The sequence below is a fragment of the Mastacembelus armatus genome, chromosome 5 (genome assembly GCF_900324485.2).
Source record: "Mastacembelus armatus chromosome 5, fMasArm1.2, whole genome shotgun sequence".
In the NCBI taxonomy this organism is placed as follows: domain Eukaryota; kingdom Metazoa; phylum Chordata; class Actinopteri; order Synbranchiformes; family Mastacembelidae; genus Mastacembelus; species Mastacembelus armatus.
In genome coordinates, this window is record NC_046637.1 from 27,921,955 (window position 1) to 27,935,620 (window position 13,666).

General features: G+C 43.1%; 1 protein-coding gene across 1 annotated transcript in view; it reads right to left on the reverse strand.

Moving 5' to 3' along the window:
* Positions 1-13,666, reverse strand: part of srgap3 (SLIT-ROBO Rho GTPase activating protein 3) — a 45,801-nt gene that overhangs the window by 12,493 nt on the left and 19,642 nt on the right. Inside the window, exons 3-10 of the mRNA XM_026307249.1 lie at positions 13,368-13,530; positions 10,924-10,986; positions 5,868-6,053; positions 4,442-4,570; positions 1,575-1,796; positions 1,344-1,445; positions 342-539; positions 104-188 (exon numbers count right to left, since the gene is read on the reverse strand). Of these exons, the coding sequence (XP_026163034.1) occupies positions 104-188; positions 342-539; positions 1,344-1,445; positions 1,575-1,796; positions 4,442-4,570; positions 5,868-6,053; positions 10,924-10,986; positions 13,368-13,530 (1,148 nt within the window). The remainder of the gene's footprint in view (positions 1-103; positions 189-341; positions 540-1,343; positions 1,446-1,574; positions 1,797-4,441; positions 4,571-5,867; positions 6,054-10,923; positions 10,987-13,367; positions 13,531-13,666) is intronic.

Below are 13,666 nucleotides of genomic sequence, written 5' to 3' on the forward strand. Positions count from 1 at the left end.
CTCATTAGGTAAGAGCTGCACCACTATAACCCCTGGGGCTGCGACGGGAATCTGTTGGTCATAATTAAAGGACAAAACAATAGGTCAGGCTCAGACTCCTTACCTTCACCCAGTGTCTGCTTCAGTAAGTCATGCTTGGCCTGCAGCTTAATGATGAGGTTGCTACCGTTCAGGTACTCCTTGAATTTCTAGACAGAGAGAAAAACAGTGATGGCTGATGAGCAGCACTGATCCAGTTTAACAAGCGCCCAGTCCAACTCCTCACTCAAATCAGCATAACTTCTGCTTGCAAACATGAATAATTTGGACCGATACAAAGATCAAACCGAACTTGAACTTACTGAAAAGTAGAACATTTCAGTCTCCTGTTGATTCGCCCTCCTCTTGGCTACGTTCAGCTTGCTCATGTAGGACTCAGAGGCCACAGACTTAATGGATTCAGTGGAGCGGCTATGCTGGAAGGCATCCGACACGTCAAAGTCCTCCACTGTCAGCATGTCCTGCAGCGTTTGCATGGTGGCATCCAAGGTCTTTCGCACCTGCACAGATGGGGTGAAAAACAAAAAGGAAAGAAGATGAAGCATCATAATTTAGTTAATCCTGGTCATACTTTTCTCTTCATTAGAGGCTATTTGTTTCAGAGCCTCCGGTATCATTTTCAAGGACAACGGTGAATAATTCAGAGAACACGCATCTTTATTTCCAAGACAAATTGATCCTTGAACAATAAATTAACTCGACTTGCACTGAAATGACACCAACCAGAATGAGAATATAAGTCCAGAACAGCCTGCAGGTCAAGCAGACATCAGGCTAAGGGCTGACAGTGAAGAGCGCCTGCCGAACTTACAAATTATACGTGAAATTACTGAAGAAGGCTTTTTTTTTTTTTTGGTGGGGCTGAGATTGATAAAGCTAATTTCTAGTAATGGCATGGCTCGTCTATTATCCTCCAGAACACAAGCGACAGGGAGACAGGGAAGATGCATAGCTGCTGGCACAGGCAAGTCTAACAAGGCACCGTTATTATCACCTCCATTTGCACATTCGAGTCTGCAGCTATTAGTGATAAAGCCCTCTCTTCATTAGAAAATAAACAATCTGACAAATAACTTAATATAAAACATAGCTTTGGCAGCCTGACAATCTAAATATATTCTCAGCTCCTGCAGAGCGAGAGCCATTGGAGAGTAATTGCAATGAGAACAGATGGTGATGTGGCCCTCCTACTTGTCTCGGGGGAAAATGAGAGAGGGCTTTTTTGTTGTTTTTGGGTGGGGGGGGTTGAGGATTGGGATGGAGGGAGGTAGCGGGACAGACACAGAGCCATCATGACTGCTCACCTCCTCGTTCTCGATCTTTAGCGTGGCTAAGCGTGACTGCAGCTGGTGGTAGCGCATTAGGAGCTCAGTCTGAACGGGCTGCTGGGCGCTCACCTGGCACACCTGAGGGGGAGAACGAGGATGCATGAGACAGAAAAGACAAAATAAAACCATTCGAGGCTTGGAATCAGAAATGCTCCTCAGTCAGTGCTAACAGAAACTATTTTTTCACAAGAGCTGTAACACCCTCACCTCATCTCCCATGTGTGGCAAGTACTCAAAGCGCATTGGGGGACAGAACACCTGGTTATGCATATCCATGATCTTATGTTTGTCACTGCGGGAGTCCAGGTTGTCCACTGCATTCTCGATGATATCTAGTCCCTCGTGGCGTGATGTCTCCAAGTTGTACTCAGCAGATAAATAGGTCCTGAGGGTGCGTGCCAGGCTAGCATGGTAGCCCAAATCACAGCACTGTGGAAATAAAATATCTTTTAATTGATCAGAAAAACAGTGAATGAGTTGATAATCAACTTAACACCAGGATGAAGAACAGTGTTTCAGTGGCTGACTGCACTAATGCTCAGTGCAGTTGGGCGTGTGTTGCCTCCCAAACCTGTGGAGGAAATGTGCAGATCTGAGCTCCTTCATTCATGTACAGACCTGATTCACGGACTAAATCCCAAATTACATCCTGCTACAGGTTATCTTTCGAAAAATAGAGTTAAGTTGAGTTCAGAGAATTACAGGAGCTAGCACAGTAGGACACCGAGGATAATTACAGAGGCTTATCATGCTGAGCTGTATGAAGTAACCTAATTAAGCGGAGGGTAGTAGTGAAGAGGTTTAGATGGAGGCTTGAGGCAACTGACAGCTCTGTGAATCACTAAGCAAATGATCTTTAGTGCTCCTCAGCACTAGTCTCTTTACTTTCATGCACAAACCTCATTGCACCACTCGCAGTCGAAGTGGCTCAGGAAATTAGAGTCTTTTAAACAAACAAATGGTGTGACAACACATTCGTACTGTATCTGCAGCCTGCAGGAGCACGTGACCGGGGAAGTAAGATCAGACACAAGCCTCAGTCCAAATACTATTGACCACTTTGCTCTTTATAGCCGTGAAACCATCCTGTAGATATATTTACATCACAACATGCAAATGTTTACAGTTCTTTTTACATCTGGCATGCATGTCATTTTTCATATGATGATGTTTGCATATGGTGCATTGATGTTGTGACGATACATTCTCCACTTGTCTTACCCACAGCAATTTCACTTTTCTTCATACATAGTTTAACATGTCATTTCTCACAAACATACAAGATTCAGCTTTTAAACGTTCGGACTAACTTTGATTAACTAACCAGCCAGAGCCCTCAGCATTAGCAGGAAGTGTGTGTGAGTAGCTCAACATGCCCTGAATTACACTTCACTGATGGTGACTGACAATGCTGAACTCTTCCTCTGTGAGTGTCTGGTTTGATGTGTGGTGGGTTGTGACTCTGACGTGACAAATGAACCCATTTTTCCTCCTCTGCCCTGCTTGTGGCAGCCAGACCAGTCATGCTCACAGTCCCATTCCCTGCAGCTCAGGAAGAGCTGGGATGACATTAACCTTTCAGTCTCCATACACTGGGCCCATCAAAACCGCTCCACAAAGAGACAGGGACGTCCATGGATCAGGGTCTCAGCATGCCCTGCCACCAACATGTCACCACCACCCTGAATTCAGCTGCATACACAGATTTAGCAAACAGTCTATCTGAGGTAATGCACTGTACTATTTCAACTGCAGGAAATGGTCATTGGATAATATAAATGATCATGTATTTTAATGTCTGATGTGAAAAATGTGCAAACTGTAGGCCCCTACAACTGATGTAGTATGGAGGTGTGGCCCTAAGCAAACCTGTGACAACTGGGCTATTAGTGCAGAGAGAAGGGGGAAACAGGCATTTCAGGGCTGACAGTTAAATGTTCGGGACAGAAATCTGACCTTAAACTTAAAATATGTATTTACTTTCAACTGTCCTAAAGCATGTAAACAGCACAGTAGGTAGCAGAAGTATAAGAAGAATGTTTTGACCTCAGTTGTTATTTCTTAACACCCAATGACAAAACAAAATGACTGAACACAAGATGAAATATTGCAAAACACCTGAACAAATCTGAAAGTAAATCATTTAAAACACCATTTCTCCTCTTGAGAGATGTGTGTTCATATCTAAAAGGAACAGATGCGGAGCATTTTCAATAATACCGTAAAGTCGTCAGCAAAGGCAGGGTGACTGGTAGCTGGTCACCCTGGGGTGGGAGCCCAGCGTCAGCCACATTAACCACATTCATGCTTGCATTAACAGGGCCTGTGCTCACCAGCTGACTTTGACCGGCTTCCAACTGTTAGTGGTTTGCTAAATAAATCGTCCCTTCAAACACGTCTAACCACACTTTCCAGCACCATTCCCCATCCACTCCAATTTGAATAACAGTCACTTCCTATTTCAGCTAAGAAAATATTATATAATGAGCTTTGGATTCACTTGTAATAGGAAACTACACGTTCTCGAGTCTCAGTTAGCAAGGACGGTTCCTCTAGTTTGGTCCATGAAAGGATCCGTGACCACAGGAGAAAAGACCATAGACAAACAGGAAAAGAGTCTTGGGTGACTTGAGAATCACATGATCACGTTGTGTGTGTGTGTGTGTGTGTGTGTGTGTGTGTCCCAGCACAGCATCAACAACAACAAACGAATGAGGCCAAGACAACAAGAGGAGAGTGAGGCCGAAATCAGTCTGTCAACACTGATGAAGCCTTGATGGAAAGTAAGCTTTTTGTGCAGTGGCTGTGCAGAAGAGCAGAAAACGGCCAGACTCATTTTCATGTCAACAGCAGTCAATCACCGGCTTATCAGTGTTAAGTTTGTGACGCGGCAATTAAGACTGGAAAACAGGACGACAAATACATTTATTGGGGCCACCAGAGCAGCCTGGTGACAAACAGCTAACAGGCTGAGACACAGGAACAGATGGTGAGAAAAGCGACAGAGTTAAAGCAACAGCAGAAATCCCAGCTGAGAGATGTAAACAAACACATGTGCCTAAGCGCATACTTACATCAATCATATCAGCGACGTCATGGATGTAATATTTTGCCACAACTGCATTTGTTGCTGCCAGGTTCAACAAATAGTCGTTCCGGGCTTTAGTGCACTTCAGCTTATTCTCTGAGTACTTGGCTTGTCTCTGGAGAGAAGAGAAGAGACACAGCAGATGAAGGAAAACAACACTGGTGCATGAACATCAAGGCGTAGGGTGCGTTTGAGTGTGTGCTCAGGCAGCTGTAGTTCGGGGACCGTCAGACAGGTAGAGATGGAGGGAAGGTTTGGATGAACAGGCTCCAGAGAAGCTGCCTCGAGATGGTACAGTGGCACAGCCAGACTTGCATTTAGTCATTATCCTCTCAACACTGGAGGCTGCAGAATATGGATAAGATATGCATAAAGCTTTTAAAGACGCTCTGGAGTGTTGCAAGTTTATTTTAAATAAACAGCTATGAAATGTTTGAGGAAATAGAGACTTTTTGCTGGACGAGCAGGTTGATCCCACTCTCATGCAGCCTGTTAACTCAGATGGGAAACAGCTTGCTTGGCTCCGTCCAAAGGTAACACAATCCACCTACCAACACTTCCAAGGCTCACCAAATAACAAGCCGCAGTATATCTTATTTGGTTCATCTGTACCAAAACAGACAGCGGGCAGGCATATTTCATTACCTTGGCTGGCTGCTAGTTCCAGGTTGACGTTTCTCATATGAATCTGAAAGTGATTTCATCTTTTTATCTCACTCACAGCAACACAATGATTCAGACACCAGTCCGAAAAGCATCCTGCTGCAATACAACAATATCATCACAATTCCGAAGCAGAGATCTCTGCCCATTATTTAAATTGATGGTTTGTACATCTCTGTACACTTGCATTTTATTTCCAATTCCACGAAGCCACTGTGATGCAAATTTCAGCAGTAGGTCAGAGGAAAAGAAATTAACTTTTTTTTCCTTCCTCTTCCAACCTGTTTGCAAGCAGAGTAATGAGACAAAGGCTTAGAAACAAGAGCCAGGGAAAAGTAGGAATTCATCGCCTCGCTGTGTTATAAATAGTGTTCAGCTCCCAAACCCAGTGGCATCTCTGAGGAGATCAGCCTGTCATCCTGACAGCCTTTTGCTTTCCTGCACCTGAGAGATAATATGAGATTTATTTGCATGAAGACATTCCAGACTGAGATCCAGCACATAAAATGCACTGATGCATGTACAGTACAGTGTGTTCCAGGAGGCTCTACGGTGCCGGCACAGAGACTAGAAATCTGCATAAGATGCAAAGAGAGTTTGGTTATGGCTGTTTGTTTAGTGTTCAATCTGACTGCAGACCTACAATATGCTCCTGAGGGTTTCTGACATTAAGCCGTTTCCTGCCGGCTGGTCTCACAGCTAACTAAACTCGTCAAACACAACGTTACCCAGAGCTCGAGCACACTAACCTTCTCCTTCATCTTCTCGATTTTCCTGACAGAGCTGCGCCTTGGTTGGCGGTCCTCGTGACGCAGAAGGTTGACGTTGAGATCTCCGGACTTGCTGAACTGCTTTTCCTCCTGCTTCTCTGCATCCTTCAGCTTGCTCTCTGCACTGATGCTTTCAGTGTGGTACATGTGATATGTTTTCATCACCTGCAGCGGGAGCATGACAGAAATTCAGCACATCGAACACACCAGACAAATCAGTATCCCTTTTTTACAATACGGGTTATAAACAGAAACTGACAATATGCTTCAAAACTGTTTCCAAAACTATTTAAGGAGAAGAGACAAATCAGTGGATGTCCAGGTTCCATCAGCAGTAGATAAAGGAGACCAGGAACTGACAAAAGCAAATACAAGGGCAGCAACTGTTTAGTGCGTCACACTACTTATAATATAAGTCACTAATCACTAATATCATTTTTCAATCACAAATCCCAAATATTCTCTGATTTCAGCTTCTAAAATGTGAGAACAGTATTTAAAACTATGAATGATGACCAGACTATGCTGTAACCTGTAGTAGGAAGGGATCTTTAATACTTTCATCAGGAGTCAGTCAGCCATAAATATGTGTGTGTGTGGGGGGGGGCAGTGCTGGGCCTGTGCAAGGACAGTAAACAGTCCCTGACTCACTCACTGAGGTGGAGACTTCACTCTGAGAAACTTTAAACAGGCTGTTTTTAAAGGTGGATCGACTTTAAAGAGGATTGTTGTTTTTATTACTTGACTACTGTTGTACAGAAGGTTTAACAAGTCTCAGACCTACACACTGATTTGGACCTACTGTTGTACTGGGGCTGCCAGATATGACTGACATTATGCTAAAGAGGATAAAACACCTCTGTCACAGTCTTTACTTCCCTCTCTGTCCAAAACCTGTTTGGGGTTAGTGTCTTCATGGTGGCCTGGTGGATCAGTTTGGGGCATCAATAGCACAGTAACACAGATGTCACTGCATGTGGAACATTTTAAGTGAATCCATGAACTCGGGGTTGTGTGTGGTCATAATGTTGGCGGTCCACTCCTCAACGGGCCCCTTCATTCATTTGCATTGCTACAGCGACTCTTCTTCACCTCAGGCTTGTTCATCCTCAGGTCTTTTGTGCAGCAGAGTGACAGCTTTGCTTCCTGTGTTCTCTCCAGTTGCGGTTTGATCTCAGCTTTGATGGTGAAACCTTTGAGACTCAGACAGGTCCCACCCCCCACCCTACACCAACATGCTGATGACAAGACTGTAGTGACAGAAAAATCTTGTTGGGCAAGACATAAGCATCCTGCATCTTTCTTAACTCATCCCAGATGCTCTTTGAGACATTCTGTCCTCTGAGACCCCCATTCTAAGGCCTTGTAAAGGAACGTCCACATGTGAACCACGTTTTCAATCATCTTGACTAATCAAGATTTTCTATGAGCAACAGCAATTTATTTGTTTCCTGTGAACAAGGAAGTAAATACTTACATGAGCAGTGGGGTTCCTTTTATCTACTCATCAAAATAACATTTGCCTTTGGGTCACTGACATCTATAAGGTTTCTGTTCCCCGGACCTAAGGCTGTGACAGTAATATTTGCCACTTAAAGAGGCGCCACAAAGAGGTGCCCCCTCTCTCTGCTGCCATAAATTCTGCTCCTCTCCAGGCAGTGCAGGAACACTTGAACGAGAAGAACAACCGAGTGACAAAGTGCTCTAAGCAAATACCTGAAAAGTAAAATAAAACACACTAGTCTATTCTCAGAATGACAAACCTGGCATGGAGCTAGAAACTAGGCTAACTCTACCCAGGCTGTCAAACCTTCTCTCTCAAACTCCTCGAAAACTGTTCTAGACTTCTAGACAACTTTAACCCGTCTGACTACAGGACCTGCAGCTAAAGACACAAAGTCATTTGCAGGAAGACTGAGCTTCAGCTGTGTCTGCAGGAGGCGTTTGCATAGTTGAGTCCTCCGACAACAGCCGAGAGCGATTTAACTCCTGAGCAGTGTCTGAGTTGGTGAAAGTCAGAAAGGAGTTTTTCATAATGAATGAAGGTGGAGAAGAAGATATATTCTCAGGCTTCGTGGTTTAAAACACTGACGATACGTTCACAGCCTCCCCAGTTTGTCTCCTTTCTCCCTACCTTCAAAATACTCTCCTCTCTGTTGACTCCTAAAAACTGAAACTAGAGAAAATCTGCGTTAACTAAAACCACGGAATCGTCCATATTGTGGATGGTGCAGAAACACAACTTACTAAAGAAACACAAGATACCAAAAGTCTTAAGTTCCATATTAAACAACTAGAACACAGGCACAAATACACACAATATATAGGAACACACAAAATAATATTATGTATAGAGTATTTTTGAAAAGGCAGGGTTAGTCCAATCAAATGAATCACTTCTTAGCTTTTTAATAACAGAAAAAATGAAGGGTGATATTTTCATCTGAGACAGAGCTAGTGCTGCTGTTAACAAAAGAATGTATGATACTGAAGAGCAGACATCAGACACAAGGTGTCCGATCAGAGAGATAAGATGAGCTAAAGCTTTATTGATCCCAGAGGGGATATTAAGTTGGTGTAGCAGGAAATTAACAGAGATCGAACCAAAGAAAACTTAATTTTACAGAGCAGCGTTGCTGCAAGCAAAGAAAGAAATGACTCACTGTTCAGATCTTCAGACCTTTGCTCCTGTGTCTCCTTTTCAGATTTATTACTACTGACAACAGGATCTTCACTCTTATTGATATTTGCTGCAGCTTCATACTTTAAACATTCTTTCATCTCTCCCTTACCTCTCACTGAGCAGCAACAGACCTGAATGGGATTTCACAAGTTTCCCTTCAGCAAATTGGTTTGTTGGCAGCCAGTGGAAAGTGTTAGAAAATACCACAAGGCAATCACCATGTGGCCATGCTATCGATTTGGTTCTTTCTGTACAATCAAATATTAATGAGGGTGAAGTCTGAAAAAGACTGGATTGTCTTTCTGACGGTCAGGATTGTCATTCCTGCAGAACTTTAAAACTTCTTTTGGTAACTGGGGAAATCCTTTCCTACAATTAAACTTAAACTTGGTCCACCATGAGAACAATAAATAATAATATCTGCCAACGTTAGAGAGAATAAAAAGGGAATAAACCAGGCAAAGTGATGCCAAAACAGGGAACACCCTTTAAGTGTGATCATGATGTGACAGTTACAGCGCGAAACCTACTATTAGGTGTGAAAATGTATGTGCGTTACTGACTAGTATGAAAGTATTAATTTCAGTGTTGCAGCAATTAATTTTTCACCTTAGCTGTGAAATTTCACACGACACCCACACACTCTCATATTTAGCAAGACCCAGGCTGTATATACATCAACATTTGCATTTTAAACCTTCAGCCATGTCGCAGCTGAGGCCAAGTAGAGCACGAGAGGCCAGAGCATCTGTTTTTTTATTATGCAGTGCTGTCCTGTGCAGGAGAGGGGACCAAACTAATGTTTAGTAAAAAATATATAAGTGCAGAATATTGATCTGTTCTGTGTTTCTGGATACCACAGACAACCTGAAAAACACTGATAACCATAGAGCAATGGCCTGGCAGGAGTAACGTTTTAAGAAGGAGACAATATCTGGATTTTCACTTATTAACATAAAATCTGTCAAATAACAAACTCTGCCCGTCTTTAAAAGGTCCAGTAATACTGTCCTTTTACAATATGCATGAATGTGATTAACATTAGCACACTTTTGATTATCACATGCTCCCTATAGCACCGCCTGTTTCAGCATCCAAATGTCCAGATGGCAGGATCAGGAAGAGGTGCCAACACTGCCCTTTGGTAGTTTGACTCTGGTCACATTGCACAGATGAATAAATCATATAAAGCGGCCCCAGCCTCTCTTCTGTTTCACCTCAGGGGACAGTGAATTGCTGAAGTTGCCTGGAGTTCATCCAGTTTGGGGCACTAAGCTTGTAAGAGCTCATCTCAGAGTAACAGTGCAGCACAAGAACAGTGTGTCCCGACATGCCCTTATCAGTCTGCAGGGTTTCATGCAGGAAACCCCATTATTAGCAGTTCGGTTATTACCAATCACTGCACGACAAATAAAATGGCTAAAAATGGCTGCACATAGGTGAAACAACAATTATTCATCATAACCTGCATATTACTGTGATTATTGCAGATGCACAGTTTGATGCACCGACATATGGTCCTGGTGTTTTGTGGGACTGATTTTACATTGTAAAAACCTACAGGATCCATAAGTACAGTCAAATATTAATACAGTGAGATTGACTTTGGGCTAAAGTCACCACTCATTGCTCATAACTACAACAGGAAACATCCACCCATACATCCATTCAGCACCTTGTCTTAGTTTGAAACATATGGGAAGCAGCTGCAAGATGCCCTACACTGCATTTAGAGAAGTGGGTGACATGGATTATTTATCTAAACCAACAAATCAAACTGAAGCACAGGATCATTTCAACACAACAAACCAAGAGAAAACATATTGCACCAGTGGAGAAACTTGTCATTACAGTAAGTGACTACACACAAAACAGCAAATTGGTGACATGAAACCCAACAAAGCGGCTGAGCTGGAACTGCTGACTGAAATGAGTTAATGATCTATTGTTACGAAAACACGACGCACATTATGTAATCTTCTCATTATTTCTCTTCAAAAGCTGATACGGTCTAAAGAATAACACAGTCATGTGTTCACCGGTGATATGAGCCCTGAATAAAAGCTAAACTAAAGGACCTACCAGATGTTGGAGCCATTTGAGCCCAGAAACTGTCCAACTTGGAGAGAAACGTAATGTTCCATTTGAAAATGTAATCCTCATTTGTACTAAGCAGGCATGCAACAAATACAAGAATACACTCACTCTCTGTATAAAACCAAACTGGAACAGAAAAGAAAGAACTTGAACTAAAACACACAGAGAAATAAGAAAGGCAAACTTTGGATGAGCTCAATGACAAGAAGAGGCGTGACAGGTTGACCTGTATGACACACACTGTTAATTACTTACAGTGTAGAGCTCATTCGTCACTTTCACCAGCTCCTCGTGCATCTGGATCCCAATCTCCTTGCTCTGAAACACAGCAAACGTAAAGAAAAGGGCAACAAAGGCTCAGTTTTTCTGACAGTGAGACCCTGAGACAAATATCTCAACAAAATTAATACAGATATTAAATGACATTAGAGGACGAACTATTGACTCTGCTGATTCTGTGAATTTGTTTCTGGCTCCAAATAGTCGGGGAAACACGGTTCAACCCAAAAGCCAAACATGTAACATCATTTACAAATAAAACGGGGGCAGGACATTGTTAGTGGGATTAATAGCGAGGCTCACAAATCAGGTGCACCACAGACAAGCTGCAGAATATAAAAGGCTTATATAAGTCCACACCTATATGTTTAAACAGCCACAACAGCATTTAAATTGCTGTCATTTGGAGCAGTGTGACAGGTGAGTGTTTATGGCAGGTGCTTCATGTGCAGGAGCACAACATAAGACGTCCCCCCTCCGAGCCTCTCGTTTCCTGTCTGCCTCACCACGAGTTACTGGTGATAAAAGCTAAAAATGCCCAAGACAGTAAAAAAAAAAAAGTGTATATGTGTGTATGAGTGTATGCATGTGTGAAGTGTGTCAAGGGGCGAAGATAAACAAACACACAGTATGTTGATGTTTGTGTATCAAAAGCCTCAATCAGAACCTACAGTACATTAAGAGGAACAGCATCTGTTCCTATTTGACACCAATCTGATCCATTTTGTTCAGAGTCTTAGTGAAGAATCGATCAGAACCACAGCAAACACATGCTGAGGCAGCTCGGTTCATTCTCCTCACACCTTTTAACACACGTGCACCTTGACTTTTTCACAGTCATCACACTGCACAGCATTCCTCAAATAACTAACACAGCGACTGTAATAACAGTCATCTGTGTGGGAGAGGAAGGCATGAAGCGTTTATCTGAAGTCGTGAAGGTGAAGAAATGCACCGACATATCTCCATGTGAGGGTCTGACACATTCAAATGAACATAAGCAGCACTTCTTTTTAACCGCAGCAAGTATCTCTGTGCAGTGAGACACAGACGCACTGCTAATACAATCACAAATAGGAAGTTAAGCTACTTTCTGCATTTGACTATAAACTGCATTATATTAAAATGTTGTTTGTGTTTTGTTTTCTTCTGTCTGCCTGACACGATGCTAAGCTGACCTGTGTGGAATAACAGCGAAAGCCCTAAAACACCCAAATGAATCCAACCGCCAACAGTACTCTGAGACTGGAAAAGAAAAACTGAACCACCGAAGTTAAAGCCAGCTCATAACTGCGCATAAACAAAACTTGCAGCAGCTGCTTCCTTAAACCAGATTGAGAAATCAACCCAAAAGAGGAAAAACAAAATAACCTCAATAATAGAGAGAGGCGTATTGATGTTCTTGCTTTGGTTTTATTTGGTTTGCAGGCATTAAGTCCTACTCAAACAAGCACTGGACTGAAAGTGATAAATGGGGGAAATCCTCAGAAGGCTCCAGCAGCTGGTTAATGGCATCTGCATGCATCATTGGCTCTGGAGCGAGACAGACTGCAGCATGCACTGCAGAGGCTCCGGGGGGGGGGGGGCAGGGAGGGTTGAACCACTGTGATGCAACAAACTGTAAGAGCTGTAGCAGGTTATATCCTAACACAACCCTTATAGAAGTGACTGTCGGTGTACAGTCTAACATTTATTTAGCTCTGGTCAAACCAAATCAAGCAGCTACGCAGAGTAACACATCGATCATCAATACATCAGATAATAAATACAACGGGAAACCTGACTCAAAAAGGAGGGGGGTGGGGTTCTCACAGTTTAGGCTCTGATAGAACACACACACACACACACACACACACACACACACACACCTTAACCGTAAACCGACCACAAAATCTTAACCCTGAAGCAGAGAGAGAAAGTGAGAACCAGCCCAAATGTCCTCAGTCACAAAGTATCATGCCTGAACTGGTCCTCACAAAGGTAGAGGGATAATATAATATATACAGCAGCATCAGATCACCTACAGGAAGGCCTGCAAGGTGAAAACTGAGTTGTTTGAACAAGACCTCAGTCAGCTCTGCTATGTGCTGACAGGAAGTCAGACATCGGTCTCACTAGAAGGGGTTGCAGGTCTCAGCTTCATTTTCCCTTGTTGCCTCTCAAACCAGACAGAACCCAGACAGCTAATGATGTGGAGCTCATAGTGCCACATCTCTTAGTGCTGCCATCAGTCCAAGGCTGGGCTGGAGGAAAGAGTGGGCGGGTTGCAGTCATTTCAACAGACACAGCTCGTACCTTGCAGGTTCAACCTCACAGCAACCACGGTGCATAATAATTAGATCAGAAATTCAAGATTTCCTCGGACTCTTTTTTGCACTGGTTAAAAGCTGCAATTAAAAAAAGGAGGGACGATAGCTGACCTTCTTGAAAAGGCGGATGATGTCCTCACTGATCTGGGCCAGGCGGACGATGACGTTGTTGGTGTAGATGTCGCTGAGGGTGGCATGATCACGGCTCTCGCGTCTGGTCTGATTTAGGACCAGGTACCAACAGTTTACTGAGGAGAGCAGGTGCTGGTCTTTCCTGAAAAAAAGAAAAAACAACAAACAAACTAAAAAAATATTGCTATTATCAGAATATGTCTCTGTGGATTATTATCAGTTTTCCAATCTACAGCCACGTTTGCTGCTTTTTGAGGCTGTAGTTAACCACAGTGGTG